Source organism: Pelodiscus sinensis, chromosome 30 (genome assembly GCF_049634645.1).
Source record: "Pelodiscus sinensis isolate JC-2024 chromosome 30, ASM4963464v1, whole genome shotgun sequence".
In the NCBI taxonomy this organism is placed as follows: domain Eukaryota; kingdom Metazoa; phylum Chordata; order Testudines; family Trionychidae; genus Pelodiscus; species Pelodiscus sinensis.
The window spans coordinates 7,021,359-7,040,447 of record NC_134740.1 but is presented as its reverse complement, the minus strand read 5'-3'; the positions used below and the strand labels follow the sequence as shown (position 1 = coordinate 7,040,447).

Below are 19,089 nucleotides of genomic sequence, written 5' to 3'. Positions count from 1 at the left end.
TTTACGGACTGCTGGAACTTTTTATACAGTTAACAAGAGTCTCGTTAATTCTCATTGTCTGTGACTTGGCCGTCTGGGTGGGAGTAAGGATGTTACAGACCAGTCGACAAGTCAATTCACCCCCCTCCCCTTGCTGCCTCTATCAGATATCAGACAGAGGCAGCAAAGGGGAGAGAGGAGTGGATACTTCAAAGGGCAGTGCTGCACAGCTGAGCCTGGCTGAAATGGCTCCTTGAGGGCGCTTCCACTTTACACTTCCGCTGGGGACTCTTGTAACGTTCAAAGCTGACACCTGCATACAGCCTGTAGTCAGTGGGACGTCTCACTGGCCCCAGGCTGTCCGCAGAGTTCCTGGTGGGGGCTCTTGTTTGTTTCAAAGGAGGAATGGGGACGTGCATATCGACTCGTCGAGTAGTCGCTGGAAATTCCATCAACTACTCAACTAGTAAATTAACCGCAATTTAACATCCCTAGGTGGGAGCCCCAGGCTGGGTTGCTTTAAGACAGGGCTCTCCAACATTTTTAACCACTAAATCACATTTTCAATTGAAGTGCCATGTCAGATTTACCTCAGACCCAAAGACCCTTGCCCCCTTCATTCCCTCCTTTTCTCTGAGGCACCTCCCCTGCCCCACCTCTCCCCCAAGGCCTCACCCTGTAAACTCCATCCCCTTTCCTCCCCGAATCTCATTCACTTTCACCAGGCTGGGGTCTGGGGTTGAAGTTCAGGCTCTGGTCTTGGGCCAAGGGGTTCAGAGTGTGGGAGGGGGCACTCTGAAGGTAGGGAGGCGGGGAGGATTCTGGAGTGCCCTAGGGGATAGGGCATTTGCCTGGGGCATGTGTAGGCTGGTGGGTTTAAGCTTCACCCACCCTGGGAGGGGTAGACTAGACAGGGACAGACAAGCTCCTGCATTTGGAAAGCAGGATAAGGGATTCTCTGAAGAGAGGTAGGTGGGTTGGGTTGGGTTCTGAAGTGATCTGGGGTGTCTAGCATTTCCCTGGGGAGCACAGGGTTGGGGGCTTGAGGCCCACCCTGGGAGTGACCAGACAGCTGACAAAGGACCCTCTGAAAGTAGGCAGGTGGGCTGTGGAGTGGTTTAAAGTTTAGGGCATTTGCCTAGGGAGCACAGGTAGGTAGGTTCAGGTCCTGCCCACCACTACTGTGCTGTCTACACTGGCCCTTTTCTGGAACAGTTTTCCGGAAAAAGACTTTTGTCCAAATGGGAGCAGCATAGTTTTTCCGGAAAAGCACTGATGATTTTACATTAGATCGACAGTGCTTTTCCGGAAATTCAAACGGCCAGTGTAGACAGCTGGCAAGTTATTCCGGAAAAGCAGCTGATTTTCCGGAATAAGTGGCCCAGTGTAGACACAGCCCCACAGTGTGGGCTGGGGGTTCTAGAGCTAAGAGTTGCCCCCTCCCCCGCGTTGCTCATATTTGTTCTCCCGTATAGGCCACTCTCCCTCATTCCTTTCTTTCACCTCAGATTTAAAACACAATTTTCTGCATCACGTGGCAAATCTCTGTCTGCATCTCGGTGAGCAGAAGCCGGTCTGAGCCCAGACACAAACCTCCCCCTGCAGCGATGAGCGAAGCCGCTTGGCGCTGGGGGCGCCCAAGGTCCGTACATGGAAATGAAACCGAGTTCTGAGCGCGGGGCTGCCGCAGCCAAACCCCTTTCACCGCCGCTCCCCTCCCCCGCCCTGAGCCCCCTGGGGGCGGGAACGTCCATCCAGATTCCCACAGAAAATTCTCACACGAGGCCCTTGCGCTGTCCCGCACCGCACATGCGCAGATGTGAAGGCCAGCAAGGCGCAGGGGAATCACCTGGTCTGAGCTCCGGCCTCTGTCGGGTTCCGTCCAGCAGCCGCATGAAGGGGCCAGGCCGAGATCCCGCCGCCAGTGCCCGCCCGCAGCGGTACAGACACTAGACAGACACACGCAGGCCGCTTCCCCGGGGCCCTTTCTATTTAGTAGCAGGGAGGAGCCCAGAAGTCGCATCGCCCCCGCCCCCGGCTATTTGGAAAGCCCCCGCGTGAAGGGCTGTTTTCTCCAGTGTCTGTCTCCTTCGCTGGTTGCGCCAGTAGCCGGCCTGGTTCTGAGGGAACCGGGAGGCCGCAGCTTCGCTCCATGCCCAGCTCTCCCCGCCTGTCCAAGGCTGCCAGCCCCGGGTCCATGGCCCAGCCCTTCCCCACTGCAGCTCAGCCCCACGCCTCCCCCAGGGCTGCTCTCACTCCATGGGCAGGGCCGCTGTAACGGAGAGTTCACTTTCTGTCGCTGCACCGGCTCAGAAGCCTTTGTAGCTTTGCCACATGGAAACTCCTTTTTTAGGTTCGAGTTCAGCCTTGAGGAGGAGGCTCCCGCCTCTGGGCACCTCTCGGGCATTGGCTGTGTCCCTGGCAGACCCCGGCACATTGCAGAGCAGCCCGTGGGCCAAGGGAAAGACACCCATCGGTTCCACGGGACGGGGGTTATTTGCCTACGATCCACCAGAGCGCGTCCCATGCACAGCGGTTTATCTCCGCTAAGTCAATGACACCCGTATGCAAAATCCCGGTCCCGCAGTCTCTTGGAGCCCAGTGCACGGCCCCTCCCAGCCCCCGCCTGAGGCAGTGTTTCTTGAAGGGGAGACAGGTCCGCGAGGGGACATCACAGTGTACCGAGCGCTCACCTCCCTCGCCCCTTATATCCGGCCTGGGGAGCCCGCATGCAAATCTCTGCCTCAGCAGTTCCTCGTTAAATACCAGCCCCTGGTTCTAGGAACCGCCTGTCTCTGCCCAGACACAGACCTGCCCGGCCCTGCCCGCTGTTTCTTTGCATTGAACAAGAATGAAATCTCTGCAGCTTTTCCTATTCCTGCTCTCCGTTCTACCCTGTGAGTGTCTGTGGGCTCTTGGGAATTAGGGACAGACCCTTGTGTTTTTTCAGTACTTAATTAATTCTTGGCGGTTTCCCTGTCCCCAGGTGTCCTCGCTCAGGTGAGGCTGGTCCAGTCTGGCCCAGGGCAAGTAAAGCCCGGAGAGACCCTCACCCTGACATGTGCTGTTTCTGGTTATTCCATCGCTAGCGGTAAAGAGTGGGTCTGGGTACGGCAGCCACCCGGGAAAAAGTTGGAGTGGATGGGGTGGGTGTACCTATACAGCAGCGGGGGCACAGCCTATGCCCAGTCTTTCCAGGGCCGGATCTCCATCTCTGCAGACACTTCCAGGAATGCGTTCTCGCTGCAGCTCCGCTCGCTGACAGCTGCAGACACCGCCACATATTACTGCGCTCGGCAAGAACCATACACAGTGACACAGAGCAACCAAGGGACCCACACAAAAAGGGGAAGCTGGTGATAAAGAGCCAAGCTCGGCCAGAATGAGAAGGGTAATTGGAAACCCCAGCTCCTGCTCAGAGGCACACAGTGGAGAAGACAGAACAAACACCCCAAGAAATACAAAAAACCCCTTTCCAGCAAGCTCTTCTCTTCTGGCTCGGCTGGATTAGCTGGAGCGCACCAATCGCGGCTCTAGGGCGCATTGATAAACAGCGTCGGGGTTCCGGTGCCAGTGTGGACACGCTCGAGGAGAGTTCGTACCGGGCCGGGGGCTGCTTTACTGCGCAGTAACTTGCCAAATTTGGCCCCAACTTCAACTTTCATCAGCGGCTGCCACCCTGCCAGGGACACTTCGCCGTCGCCAGGGTCAATCCCAACAGCCTGCGGTAGCTGCACATAGCCGGCCTGACGCCCGAGAATACCGCTCGACACACACTGCGGGAGTAGCCGGTCCAAACAAGCAAGCAAACCAGTTTGTCAATTTCACTCCCCCCACCTTTATTTTCACAGCAGGCCTGATAGGGTTATAGAGGTTTAATCGTATTAAGTGTTTCATAAAGACTCCTGCCAGCTCCGTTTCCGGGGCCTGAACACACTGTCCTGACCCCTCATATGCCCCCCCCCCCCCGCAACCCAACCTGCCCTGTTCTGGGTCAGTGCAGCATCTTATCGAACAGGCCAAGTTGCTCCCTGGGGGTGGCCTTGGCACCTACTCCGGAGCCACATGCTGTTGGCGCTTAGAATTAATTCAGGGCCAAACGCCCAGGCTCACATCCCTGCAGTGGGGCCGGGAAGAGGAGTGGTTACGGGCATAGAAAATTCCGTGTGGACAGGAACTGGACGGGGATCCGGACCGAAAAGAGGGGCGGGGAATGGTAGGGGAGCGGTGCAGGTGCGCGCGGGTGAGGACCATAGGGTGGCAGATGGGCACGTGTGTGAGGACGGGAATCTGAGCGCGTGTGACAAGGAGCCCGGGGACAGGACACAGACCCTGCGCCAGCCTGGAGATGGGGCTGGAACGCGAGTGTCCTGTGAATTCTCCTGGGGGGGGCGTGTCCGTGGGGGCGGAAATATTTATTGTTATGATCCGTTACCATAGTTACTAGGCTTGAAGGGGGCGATTAGGTCCTAGCATCTCGGGCCTCCACTCAGAGATCGCGACCCCAGCCCCTTGGAACCCTTTGACCCGCCCGCTCCCCAGCCACTGATCCCCTGACCCGATTTCCAGACAGGCAGGGCCCTGGAGACCCCTCCCCATCGCGGGATACGTTGATGGCAATCGGGCCCTAAATTCATAACCGGAGAACTGGGCACACACCCGGCAACTGCTTTAACCCCCAGCCCCCGGGCAAGCTGCACAGACACAGCGAGGGAGGGTCTGACTGCTCAGAGCCCTTAGCCAGAAATCCGCAGTGTGAGAGGAAGCCGCCGGAGTCCATTATAAGCAGCGGGCCATGCAAACAGCGGAGAGAGGTTCCTGTTTAAATCTGTCGTTCCCCGTCCCCAGACTGCTCCCGCACAGACAATCCGCAGTGACACAAACCTTGTGGCTACTTGTTCACAAACCAGAGCTGCAGAACTTCCCGCGTCCGCCGCACGGGGGCAGCAGAGACACGCGCAAAACAGCCCGGCCTGGGGCGCAGGGGAGAAACTACTCTTCAGAATTGAACGCTCTGACGTCATAGATTAACTCTTTAGTGTCTTGAATACCCCCCTCCCCCCATTGTGACCGGGAAGAAAGATGCGGTTTGTGCGGTGCAGGAACAATCCTGGAAACTGTCTTCAAAACACAAATAAACAAACCTCCTGCCCCCGGTGCCTCACAGGGGGCAAAAAGAACCAGTCACATGAACCTTAAAGGGAAAGGGAGCGAAATGGTTCCCACCCTCACCAAATGAGCAGAACCAAAAGGGGGGAGCAAAGTATCACGTGGGAGCACGAAGCGTTTCTTCCCGCAGACTGACCCTGGGCACAGGCTCCGGGAATTCCCGCCCCAGCGCCCAGGGCTGGATTGTCCCAGGGAGGGTCCGACCGCTCCGCCCCCTTCCCGGTCAGCACAAGGGCAGCGCCCAGGGCTGGATTGTCCCAGGGAGGGTCCGACCGCTCCACTCCCTTTCCCGTCAGAACAAGAGCAGCGCCCAGGGCCCCGCGGAGGGCAAGACAAGCAGGGCACTCGCCCCGGGCGCATCACGATCAGGGGCGCAAAGATGCAATAAGTAAAAAGAATACGCTGCAAAAGTAAAGAGCGTGACGGGTACTAACCTTAGGAGAGAGGGCGCAGAATTCTTATTTTGTCCCGGGCACAAAAACACCCAGTTCTGCGCTGAGTATGTAACAGACCAGCACTTTCGAGAGAGTCTGAATAATTCCAGTTATTTCATTGAACAGAAGGATCGGACAGAACCTTTATTTTTAAAAATGCAGGTGAAGAACAAACGACTAACACGGAATTTCACTGGTCCCACCAGACTGACTCTTTCAGTATGGCAGAGGGTTTCTAGTCTTCCGCTTTTCTTCTATCTACCCAGAATGATGGCACAGACTGGGGAACACCATTGTAGCAGTCCGGCTGATGGTTTCTTTCAGCGCGAGCGTCATGGTCTTGTTTCGGAAGCTGTAGATGAAGGGGTTGAGGAAAGGGTACATGATGGTGTTCAGCACAGCCACCCCTTTGTTGAGCTCCAAAGAGGAATTTCCTGAAGGCCGAGCGTACAGAACAATGCAGCTTCCATAGGCAATTGCCAGCGCGGTGAGATGGGAGCCGCAGGTGGCGAAGGCTTTCTGCCGGCTTGTGGCTGTCGGCATTCGCAGAATGGAGCAGAAGATGCTGATGTAGGACAACATTGTCAAGCACAACGATGTCAGCACTAAAGCTGAGATCAAAATGGAGTCCGCGCTCTTGATCCCACGGGTGTCGGTGCAGGAGAGCTGGAAGAGGGGCGCGTTGTCACAGAAGAAATGGTTGATCACGTTCGGCCCACAGAATCTCAGCTTCGAAATCAGGAGCATCCGTAACCCGATGACTGTGAAACTTCCCACCCATGAACCAAGAACGAGTTGGTAGCAAAGTCTCTGCTTCATGATGGTGGCGTAGTTCAAAGGGCGGCAGATGGCCACATAGCGATCGAAGGACATGACCACGAGGAGGCTGAACTCTGTGATCCCTAATGCGAAATATAAGAAGGACTGAGCTATGCAGCCAAGGAACGAAATGGTTCTGCTGACCGACAGGAAGTTCAGCATCAGCTTAGGGCTGGTGGTTGATGTGAACCCGATTTCCAAGAAGGACAAATTGGCGATGAAAAAGTACATGGGGGCATGGAGTCGGTGATTCGCCCACACAAGGAAAATGATGACCACGTTCCCCGTTATTGTGGTCAGGTAGATGAGGAGAAGAACCAGGAAGAGGAAAATCTTCATTTTCTCACCAAGACTGGAGAATCCCAGGAGGATGAACTCAGACACGACCGTTTCATTTCTCTCCCCCATGATCAACGTCAACGTTGTCTGGAACGAGCCACAGTGAAAATAAGTGACCGGCATGTTCACAGATTCATACTTTTAAAGCCAGATGAGAAAGTCCCTTGTGATCTTGTATCCCAGGGGTGGGCAAATAACAGCCGGTGGGCTGTATCCAGTCTGCCAGGGTTAGCCCTCGTGGGCCTTCACACCACCGCATTTCCCTGTGCCTCTGCAGGTACCAGGGATCGCAGCTCCCATTGGCTGAGGTTCACCATTCCCGGCCAATGGGATCTGTGATCGTCTGCACCTTTGTAATTGCAGGTAAATATAGCGGTAGGGCCCACCAAGGGCTAACCCTGATTAACCGCTACCATTTTATTGCTCATTCCTGCTTTATGTAGTCACATCGTTATATTTAATGTCCTATTATCTATCTTTCTATAATGTTTCCTAACTGCTTGTTGCATATTGAGTAGATGTTCCCAGGGTATTGCCCGCAAAATCTCCAAGGTCTCTTCCTTGAGGAATAATAACTAATTTAGACCCAATAATGTTGCACATGTACTTGGGATTATGTTCTCCAACATGCATTATGGTGCATTTCTCATCACTGAATTACATCTGCCAGTGTGTTTCCCAATCACCCTGTTCTGGGAGATGCTTTTGTAATTCTGCTTTGGACTTAACTATTTTGTGTAATTTTGTTTCATTTGATCTTTGCCATCTGTGTGCAGTGCCCATCAAAAAGCTAACAGAATGTCAGGTACCACTGGGGAAAGGATCGGTAACAAGGCAGTTAATAACATGATGCTATGGTATAAATCCATGGTACGACTCCACCTTAATTATTGCAAGAAGATGTGGTTGCCCTATCCCCAAAATCTATACTAAATATGGAAAAGGTGCAGAGAGGATAATAAAAAATTCGGGGTAAGGAAACAGTTTCACATGAGGAGAGAAGCAAAATATCGGAATTGTGCAGTTATGGAAGGTCTGTGAAATCATGAATGATCATCTACTGCAGGGGTGGGCACTAACACGGCGCCGTTTCATCAGGGTTAGCCCCTGATGAGCTGCTGCTTCCATATAATTTACCTGCACCTCCCCTGGTACTGGTGAGTGCAGCTCCCAGTGGCCAGGAACGGCGATCCGTGGCCAATAGATGTAGTGTTCCCTGCATCTGAGGAGATGCAGGTACATATGGTGGTGTGGGGGCCTGCCAGCGGTTAACCCTCTGAGACTGAACCCAGCCACGGACCAGTATTTGCCCACCTGTGTCCTAGAAAAATATCCACCCTTCATTTAAACCTGACCTGAGAAATAGAATCCAGGACAAGACTGGGCGGGTTATTCAAACGCTGAACCTCCCTCACTGTCAAAACCTTCGTTGCAGTCTCAATATTTCTAGCTTCCGCTTCCATCCATTTCATCACATGACACTTTGGTCTGCTGGACCCAGCTCTGTGTTCCCCGGGAAGATACCTACAAGTCGTGCTCAAGTGACCCAGCCAGCTTCCCTTTGCTAAGAGGAGCTCATTGAGACCGTTACTGTAAGGAAACTTTCCAGAGCTTCAGCCGCTCTTGGGGCTCATTTCTTGACACGCCTCAGTTTCCCAGTAGCTTTTTTTCAGCTGCGCACTGCAAAATGCTACACGGGATTTCAGCATGTGGCAAACACAAGGCAGAAATGACACCTGTTCTCCTAGTAACTGTTCCCCGGATTTTACAGCTGAGATTGACGTCAGCCTCTTAGGTCACAGGGTGACCCCCACACCTACTGGGTGTGGTTCACTGTCGCATGGAGTGGTACCGACACCACCTACAGCGAGTGAGAGACAATGAGTTTGTTCCACAGCCTCAGCCGGGAGCCAGATGGCTTTTAGCTCAAGCAGTAGAATCTCTTGCCCAGCTACAATTCTGCCTGTCTGCGCTACAGCAGCACCAAGCTGAAAGCTCATGATCTTCTGGTTGTTCACCAGGACCCTTGAGATTTTTTTCAAAGTCAGTTTTCCTTAAGACTCATCCTAGAACATCTCACACGAGCACTTTCAAGTTCAGATGGTCCCCAGTGCCGCTTGTGCGCTTTACATAGAACAATATTTGTCAGCATTTCAAGGTTGGCAAACCCTGACATTAAAATACGTTCACAATCCCATCGTGATAGATGTAAAGAATAAAATATTTTATCAGTGACAAGAAACTTTTCATACAACCACTATGTGTGAACTCAGAAACTTTGAAGCTTTTAATGACCCCAATTTATTCTAAAAGATGTATTTTCATTGTATCAGAAATATACAATGTATAACAATGTGAGTGCCTTACAGCTACCCCTCTCTGCCTTTCATTTCGCCGCCACAAAATTAGTTGCCAAAGATGTAATCTGCTCTCAGCATCACATAAACCATACAGTTGTATTTTAATTTCACCAGTCAACTTGCATTTGAAATAGAGGATATCTTCTGGAAAGACATCCAGACTCAAATTGAAGACTTCACGTGATGGCATATCCACCTCCCTAATCCTAACCGTAATCCTAACCCAATTGTTAACTGCTCTGACCCTTTAAAATATTTACCTTACCTCTTGTTTGAATGTGTCTAACTTCAGGTTCCAGCCAGGGGATTTTTTTTTCTGCTCGAGGAAGCACTTTTCAATTGTCAGAAATCGTCTCCACACAAAGTCTTCTCTCCACTTGTTCTTCAATAAACTTTTTGGATTGAACTTCACTACTATATTTTTTGCTCCACCATTCTGTATTCCGTGCTAAATTATTCTTCTAGGCCTCTTTTATAGAGCAGCAAAATAAACACAGCAGCGAAAGTCTCACCTACGTGTGCTTTCTAGCGATAGACTCAAGGAATTCAATCCATTCAGAGTAACACGTTTCAGAGATGACTTGGTTGTACGTCTGTAGTAGCTGCATGAGGAGCTGAATGGACTCTTCTATCTAACAGAGACACTCAAACATGCCACTGAATGGTGGTCGAAACAAGACAAATTCACACTGCACATGAGGTGCACCTTTTAACAATGAAGATAATTAACAGTTTACCAAGGGTTGTGACAGATTCTTCATAACAGACTACTTTTAACTGAACATTGGATTTTTTTTCTAAAAATTCTGCTGTAGGATTTTTTTCTGTTAAGTTTTTGGCCAGTGTTACACAGGATTTCAGCCTGGGAGATCGAAACGGTCATCAAAACGGTTCATGAAATTGTGAGCCATGGAACATCAAAGCGTAGAAATAGGTAGGCATAAATCTCACCTTTTCAGACTAGCTGCAGTTCAGATGCTGTAATCAGAAATGAAATAAATACCTCTCTCTCTTTCTCTCATTTACTCTGTCTCTCTAGCTTTACCCAGTGTGTTGCCTGTGCCCATCTGGGAAATAAACTTCCTGCATTCATTCTATAAATGTGGTTTTGAATGTGGTATGATTTCATCTGAGCTTTGCCAATACAAGAGGGAAATTATCAGGTGCAAGAAATCTCCTAGGACTTCCTGAGATATGTGACCAAACTGAACACAAAAATGGTCATCATCTTCATGGCTCACATTTTCAAAAAAGCCTAAGGAAGTTAGGTGCAGAGGTCCCGTGGGATTCAGTTGCTCAAATCCAATAGTATTTTTTGAAAATCCTACTATGTAATTTTAAACCAGACCTGGTTGAGTAATTCAGGTATTTTTATTTATTTTTTCATTATTTTTTTCCCACCAAGTTTGGAAGAATGCTCTAAAACAACCCTGGAGAATAATTCTCTTCAACAGTTACAAATTCTTTATCCATTTTGTAAGCATTTCTATCAATTACATTTTAAAATGGGGAGGCTGCAGGTTCTGTAGCAAATTAGTATCTGTTTGTGAGCATATCTGCATGAACAAAGACTTTTAGTTAGCTTGCAATGGAAAATATATTTCAGGTTGAAACAAAAATTAAATTATTCTTGTGAAAGCAAAAGTAACAAAAAACAAAAACAAAACAAAAAACCAAGAACAACCCTCCAAACTCTTCTTGGATTAAATGAACCCCTGAAACGCAGTGCTTCAATTTTAACTATTTTAGAATGTTTCTAGGTACTCCGCTTAGGAAGCAGCAATCAGTTTCCCTTGATACTGAAAGGGAAATGAGCCACAGGTATTGGACCACAAGCTAAATATAAGTCAAGAGTGTGACACTGCAAACCTGATTCTGGGATATATTAGCAGCAGTGTTGCGAGCAAGACAAGAGTAATTATTTTTCCACTGTACTCTGTGCTGATTAGGCCTCAGTTGGAGTATTGTGTCTAGTTCTGGGGACCACATTTCAAGAAAGATGTGGAGAAACTGATGAAGGTCCACAGAAAAGCAACAACATAGAATCATAGAATCATAGAGCTGGAAGAGACTTCAGAAGGTCATTGAGTCCAGTCCCTTGCTCTAGACAGGACCAGTCTCAACTAAATCAACCCGGCCAGGGCTTTGTCAAGCCGAGATTTAAAAATCTCTTGCGATGGAGACTCCACTACTTCCCTAGGCAACCCATTCCAGTGCTTCACCACTCTCCTAGTGAAACAGTTTTTCCTAATATCCAACCTGACCTCTCTCACTACAACTTGAGACCATTGCTCCTTGTTCTGCCATCTGTCACTACTGAGAACAGCCTCTCTCCATCCTCTTTGGAACCTCCCTTCAGGAAGTTGAAGGCTGCTATCGTATTCCCCCTGACTCTTCGCTTCTGCAGACTAAACAGACCCAACTCCCTCAGCCTCTCCTCACAGGACATATACTCCAGACCCCTAAATATTTTTGTTGCCCTCGCTGAACCCTCTTCAATGCCTCCACATCCTTTTTGTAGTAGGGAGCCCAGAATTGAACACAATACTCCAGGGCTGTGTCTAGACTGGCCAGTTTTTCCGGAAAAGCGGCCCCTTTTCCACAAAAACTTGCCAGCTGTCTACACTGGCCGCTTGAATTTCCGCAAAAGCACTGACTTCCTACTGTAAGAAATCAGTGCTTTTTGTGGAAATACCAAGCTGCTCCCATTCAGGCAAAAGTCCCTTTTGCGCAAAACTTTTCCGCAAAATGGCTAGTATAGACAGCTGAGATTTGTTTTGCGCAAAAAAGCCCTGATCGTGAAAATGGCAATCGAGGATTTTTTGCGCCAAAGTGCATCTAGATTGGCCATGGACGCTTTTCTGCAAAAAGTGCTTTTGCGGAAAAGCGTCTGTGCCAATCTAGACGCTCTTTTCTGAAAATGCTTTTAACGGAAAACTTTTCCGTTAAAAGCATTTGCGGAAAATCATGCCACTCAAGACGTAGCACCAGATGTGGCCTCACCAGAGCCGAATAAAGGGGAATAATGACATCTCTCGATCTGCTTGCAGTGGTCCTCTTAATGCAACCTAATATGACATTAGCCTTCTTGACTACAAGGGCACTGTTGACTCATATCCAGCTTCTCATCCACTGTAACCCCCAGGTCCTTTTCTGCAGAATTACTACTTAACTGATAGGTCCCCAGCCTGTAACAATGCTTGGGATTCTTCCGAACCAAGTGCAGGACTGTGCACTTGTCCTTGTTGAACCTCATCAGATTTCTTGTGGCCCAATCCTCCAATTTGTCTAAGTCATTCTGGACCCTATCTCTGCCCTCAAGCACATCTACCTCTCCCCCTACTTCCAGTTCTGGGCCCCCACACTACAAAAAGGATGTGGATGCATTGGAGAGGGTCCAGCAGAGGGCAACCACAATGATTAGGGGGCTGGAGCATATGACTTATGAGGAGAGGCTGAGGGACTTGGGTCTGTTTAGTCTGCAGAAGCGAAGAGTGAGGGGGGATTTGAGAGCAGCCTTCAACTTCCTGAAGGGAGGTTCCAAAGAGGATGGAGAGAGGCTGTTCTCAATAGTGACAGATGGCAGAACAAGGAGCAATGGTCTCAAGTTGTGGTGGGAGAGGTCCAGGTTGGATATTAGGAAAAACTATTTCACTAGGAGGGTGGTGAAGCACTGGAATGGGTTGCCTAGGGAAGTAGTGGAGTCTCCATCCCTAGAGGTGTTTAAGTCTCGGCTTGACAAAGCCCTGGCCGGGTTGATTTAATTGGAATTGGTCCTGCCTAGAGCAGGGGGCTGGACTTGATGACCTTCTGAGGTCTCTTCCAGTTCTATGATTCTATGATTCTAGCATAGTGTCATCTGCAAGCTTGCAGAGGGTGCAATCCATCCCCTCCTCCAGGTCATTAATAAAGATATTGAACAAAGCTGGTCCTAGAACCAAACCTTGGGGCACTTTGCTACAAACTGACCACCATCCTGACATCGAGCCATTGATCACTACCCACTGGGTCCAGTCTTTTAGCCGGCTTTCTATCCATCTTACCGTCCCTTTATCCAACCCATATTCCCTTAACTTGCTGGCAAGGATATGGTAGGAGACCATATCAAAAGCCTTGCTGAAGTCAAGGTATATCACATCCTCTATCTTACAGAGGCAGCAAAGGGAGGGATATCGACTAGCTGACTACTCAAAATACTAGTCAACTTGTTTTTTACATTCTTACTGCACTCCCTGGCCCAGCCTGGAGCTAGAAGAGGGGACCCAGACCAATGACTGAGGGGCCACCCCAGGGCCAGGACAGAATTGGGGTAGAGGCCCAGAATTGGAGGGATTGGGGCTGGAGTCAGGAGAGGGTTTGGGAAGATGAGGGGGGGCCACACATTCTTTTCTCACAGGAGCTCCCCTGGCCCACTCTGGGAGCAAAGGACAAAGGAGAGGTCTGTGTAGGCCTCCCTTGCTGGTGCTCCCAGGGCTTGACCCAGGAGTGGGGGGAAAGAGGGCCCACACATACCTCCCCCACCAGTGGTCCCAGGCCCAGATGGAGGGTGTGGAGACACAAGCTGACTTGCTGTGCCTACACTCGGGAACCCAGAGCTGCTGGTGGAGGGGCAGCCCATGGGTCCTGAAGGATATGGCTATGATGCCTGGTCTGCTGGTGCTCCGGGGGCTGGGGCACAGCTGTGGGACTGGTGGTCTTTCTCTCCCCATCCAGCTCTGGGACTAAGGGCTGAGGGTGTAGTTTGAGGCAGAGGGGCCACTTACCTAGCCTAGTGGCAGGAAAACTGGAGAGCCTCGCCCCCAGCTGGTCTCTCCCTGACACTGCAGGATTTGTCCCCCGCCTTCACTGCCCCCCGAGGTGACTGTGAGTGTCGCATCCCTCCTCTCCCTTCACCTTCCCTTTCCATGTTTTGGAAAACAAATCGAAATCCAGGCAAGTCCCGTTTTCCTGGCCCAACCAAACCCTGGCATTAGAAAGAGAGGAAGCTGCCTCCCAAAGCTGAACCCCGATTCGAATTCTGTTTTCGGATGACAATGGAATCAGCCCAGAAACGAGACACGTTGCCTCGTTAATTGATTAATCTAATTTGACAGACACGCAAAATCCAGGCTGTGGAATCGCTCTTCCCCTGGCAGCCGCGAGGGGGCAGCAGAGACGCACGGACCGCTCCGGGCTTGGCAGAAGACCCGGCACCTGGGGGAACATAACACAAACCTCCCGCCCGTGTTAACCCCTCCGTTGCTGGAAAATGTCTCCCCTTGGGTGCAGCGATCCCTCGCCTCCTCCGGGAACCTCATTCCGGGGCGAATCCCCTTCTGAGTCACCCTCCCCACCAAGGTCTGGCACGATGGCTCCTCCCCGCGACCCAGCTGCGATTTGGCAAAGGGACTCGGGATTGTTTTCACTCTGCTCAGCTGGCTTCAGGGGGCGGAGCTGAGACGTCCCGGGCCGCCCGCAATAAGGTTCCACAATTTCACGCAGTGACCTGGAGGTAAAACACCCCTCACCTCGGCCATTAATGACGGCACACGGCCCAGCGCGGGCACCCGGGTCAATGGGGGCAGTCACTTGGCTAAGGGCTGTAAAATAGGGCGGGGCCAATCCCTCAGAGACAGGCTGATGCGCAAGGGGATGCAGAGACGGGATGCGGAGGGTTCGAGGGCACGAAGGACACCGAAGGGCTCTCCCTGAGATAGGGCCCGACGCTTCCCTGGGGCTCCTATGAAATCCCCGCCCTAAATTAGGCATCATCTGAATTGCATATGGCGGGTTTGTATCATTGTGTCTGGCCAGGGGACGGTGTTGGGGGGATGGGCGATCCCTTCGCTTCTCCCTTGAGGAAAAGTATCTTCCGAATCCCCCGGCCATGCTCTAGGCGCTCATCGGAAGGGCCCATCCGAGTCCCGCTCTGTAAGGCCAGGAAACATCCCCCACATCACCCGGGGAAGGAGCACGTGTCTCTTATAAGGCTGTGTGACGGCGCGTTGGGGGTTCCCCGTCTCCTGCACCCCGAAATGGCACAAACAGACTGTACCAGCCAGTGGAATTGAGGGTGGTTTATTGCTCCTCCAGCACAGCGCAGCACAGATGTAATCTGGTTACAGGAACTGGGCTAGGATGCCTCAGGCCCCCTTGAGTTGGGGGAAGACTGGGCCCCTAAACTCCAGCTCCTCTCCCTAGGCTGTCTCATCCATCCTCACAGACAGCCACCAACCAACTAACCCACTTCCAGCCCTGCCCCCCAGCCAGGGCCGCATTCACCTTCCTTTGTTCCTCTCCATGGGGGGTGTCTGGCCACTGGTTCAACCAGTTTGGCCTTACCTCTGCCTAGTGAGGTTTTCCCTGCTGGGTCTTGCTCCAGACGGCAGGGGTCACCACAGCCCAGCAAGTACCCCCACTACGTCACAGGCTGGAATTATGCAAATGAGAGAGTCATTGTCCTCTTTAAATCTGTCCTCCCTCTGCCCAAGCTGCACCCTCCGAAACGATCCACAGTCCCTGTATCTGGGCACGGACCAGACAGTCCCCTCGAAGGTCCTTGAACAGTTGGAAAATGAAAAAGCTTCTTCTTTTGTTTGTCGCTGTAGCCGCTTTCCCAGGTATTTTCTACGGGAAGAATTAGGATACTATTGTATTATCGCTGCTTTAATCCCCATATTAACACCCGGTCTTTATTCTCAGGTGCCCGGCCCCAGGTGCTGGTGGAGTCCGGCGGCGATGTGAAGAAGTCCGGAGACTCTTTGCGCCTCTCCTGCAAAGCCTCCGGCTTCACCTTCAGCAGCTACAGTATGCACTGGATCCGGCAGGCTCCGGGGAAGGTGCTGGAGTGGGTCGCTTATATCAGCGGCAGTTGGGGTACTATACAATACCTTGATACCGTGAAAGGCCGATTCACCATCTCCAGGGACAATCCCAACAACCTGCTGCACCTGCAAATGACCGGCCTGAAGCCCGAGGACACCGCCCGCTATTACTGTGTGAAAGACACAGCGAGCAGAAGCCGGTCTGAGCCCAGACACAAACCTCCTCCTGCAGTGAGCAGCGAAGCCGTTTGGCGCTGGGGGCGCCCAAGCTCCGTGCATGGAAATGAAACCGAGTTCAGAGAGAGGCTGGGACCAGCAAACCCCTTTCACTGTCGTTCTCAGCCCTCCGCCTTGAGGGGCGGCAGCTCCCGGGACAGGCTGCAGTGTCTGGGATATCAGGGCGGTTCCACCCGGCACACAGAGAACAGCTCCTCCTTCCAGAGCCGGGTCACCGTCTCCACTGGCCCCTCTGCGAGAACCAGGTCTCCCTGCAGCTCCGCTCGCTGACAGCTGCGGGCACCGCCCCCTATTGCTGCGCCCGGAGACACACAGAGCGCAGCGGGGACCCAGCCAAAAAGGGGAGGAGGATTCTCACTGGATTCTCCGGCCTCTCTCAGCCTGTATTTACACTAGGGAGAGCAAAGCACGCGCCGAATTTAAACTAGGTGGGAGTGAAGCGGCAGCGCGCGGTTTCCGTTTCCACCTCCGCCCCCCCCCTCCCCCAACAAGCTCCTGGGGTCGGTGCTAGACGCTCTTGGAACCTTGACACGGGACCTTCTGTGAATGGAACCTCTGCCCTGGGCCTGGAGCCCCGCAACCCCCGGGCAGTGTCACCTCCCGCTGCGGGCTGGGCCCCGCGCAGACACGGCCCCGCTCCCGAGCAAACCCCCGTCAGCGACAGCTGGAGAGATGGGTCAGGGCTGGGATTTCCGAGCTCCCCCTGAGCTCGTGTGATATGGGGCGGGGGACTCGGCTCGCGGCCCACAACCAACAACGCGAAATTCTTTGTACAAGGATAAACAGCCGAGCTGCGGCCCCGCCTCACTTGACTCTTTCCAGGGCTGGCCCCGAGGCAGAGGCCAGAGGAGCGGGATGGAAAAGCTCAGGGAGAGACCCCTGCGCAGGTGGGATCCGATCCCGTTGGTGAAGGGTCAGGGGTCCCTGGGGCGGAGCGGGGATGGGGTCTCTCATGGGGGCTCCTGCCCGGGGCTGCTCATTTTAGTTTAGTGTCCCTAGGGGTAACCGGCCTGTCGCTAGCGAGGGCGGCCCGGCCCTTCTCACACTGGTTCCCACCCCGAAGCCAACTCCCTCGCTTGCCCGCCATGGAGGGTCTGGCTTCCGGCAGTGACGCGGACCCCGCATTGCGCTCCACGGCCGAGGCGATCCGGGCAGATTTAGTGGCTGAGACAGGAATTCCCGAAGGAGCCCAGTGAAGTGGGGGCCCGAATCCGCCCCGCAGCCTCGCTACTCCCGGGCACCTCGACTCCGTCCCGCCCCTGCCTGTGGGGCGAATGCGGCCCGAGAGCGGGAGACCGGTGTCCGCAAACCCCTGACCCCGCAGGCCCCGAGAGCCGCATCCTCATCGGCCTCAGTCTCCAGCCAAAGGGTCTGGTCTCGGGCGGGTCCCGAAGCCCGTGGGAACCAGTCGGGCCCCAGCCGGTCAGCGCATGCGCTGTGCCCGGCGCTTTGGAACCCAGGGAGGGGGCGGAGCCTACGGGCTGATGCTTCGTTTCTTTATTACTGACACATTCTATGAAGCTGGACAAACGCCCCGCCCCCCCCCCTGACTGCCCGGTCCAGGCTTCCCATTGGCTCCGGGCAGAGGAGGAGTTTCCGACGCTTATAAGGAAGGGAAATGCAAATAGGAGAGACGGGCTCTTGTTTAAAGCTCCCCCTTTCTCTGCCCAGACTGCAGTGGGACCGACCATCCCCAACCGTCCCGCCCGCGCTGTGCACCTCCCAGCCACCGCCCCCTGAGAAACTGCCCCTCCGGCACCAGGAGAAATGGGACTTTGGCTCCATGTAGTTCTCTTGGCGGCAGCCCTGGCAGGTGGGTCCTACGCTAAATGCACTGGGCAGGCAGAACACAATGTGCATGTTCTGTTTCCGGGCTAATATTTCTACCGCCTCTTTACCCCCAGGTGCCCGATCCCAGGTGCGGCTGGTGGAGTCCGGAGGGGATGTGAAGAGGCCCGGAGACTCGCTGCTCCTCTCCTGCAAAGGCTCCGGCTTCAACTTCGGCGGCTACTCCATATACTGGCTCCGGCAGCCCCCCGGGAAGACGCTGGAGTGGGTCTCTCGTATTTACGATGACGGGAGCTCCGTGTCCTACGCCGACAGCGTGAAAGGCCGATTCACCATCTCCAGAGACAACCCCAACAAGCTGCTGTACCTGCAAATGACCGGCCTGAGGCCCGAGGACACCGGCCGCTATCACTGTGCCAGAGAGTACCACAGCGCGACATCCCCCTGCAAAAACCCCGCCGCCGGCCCGTGAGCGAACAGCGGGGCGCTGCACAGACCCAGGGGATCTGGTTCATTTCACGCTTCTCCTACTGATTTCAGCAGACTCGATGGATTCAGTCTTTTAATAAGATCGCGCCGCACGTGGATTTAATAGGGAAGCATGGATGGGCCCCGACACAGAGGGAGGGGCTGATTCCGCCCTCAGCCTGCAGCCAGAAATTCTCAGCCTCGGGGGAAGGCCCGGCCGTGGGAACCGTGTTTGTGTTTGTTCCCCAACGCCAAGTCAGGAGCCGGTGGGAAGGTCCCCGGGGCCCAGAGCTGAGCCAAGGCAGCTGCAGGGAACCCACAGAGCACTGGCCCCTCTACAGCCGCAGTGGCTGGGGGAGATGCGCATGTCAGAGCCTCTGTCACTGAGCTGCAGCTTCCTGTGCCCAGGGAGCCTGACACTTGAAGGGGGGAGATGGGGAAGGGCCGCGCTGTGGCAGTTGAAGGTTTCTCTGGCACCATAAAGTTGAATATTTTAAAAACGCTTCAGCTGGAAGGAGCCGAGCTCAGCTGGTTAACGCGCTCCTGCCTAATAAACAGGAGATCCTGGGTTCAACTCCCAGTGGTGCCTTTCTATGGCCTCCGCTCACCTTTTCCAATGGCCTTCTGGGAAACAGAAGAGCCCTGATCAGGTCCCCCAGTAATGGCTTGTTGAGGAAAAGGCTGATTGGAGAG

At 53.2% G+C, this 19,089-nt stretch overlaps 1 protein-coding gene and 1 gene segment (V, D, J or C); one reads left to right on the top strand and one right to left on the bottom strand.

The window, feature by feature from the left end:
• Positions 1-5,840: 5,840 nt before the first annotated feature.
• Positions 5,841-6,809, bottom strand: LOC102460147 (olfactory receptor 6M1-like). Its single transcript, XM_006112952.4, has one exon. The coding sequence runs from the start codon at positions 6,807-6,809 to the stop codon at positions 5,841-5,843; it is 969 nt and encodes a 322-aa protein (XP_006113014.4).
• An 11,005-nt stretch (positions 6,810-17,814) lies between these two features.
• LOC142821325 (Ig heavy chain V region 3-like) lies at positions 17,815-19,089 on the top strand. The segment is given in 2 exon segments: positions 17,815-17,953; positions 18,045-19,089. Coding segments are annotated over 2 exon segments (402 nt in total).

Bases quoted from the DNA above. Each gene is read 5' to 3' on its own strand.
- LOC102460147 (XM_006112952.4), bottom strand. From the start codon at position 6,809: ATGGGGGAGAGAAATGAAACGGTCGTGTCTGAGTTCATCCTCCTGGGA.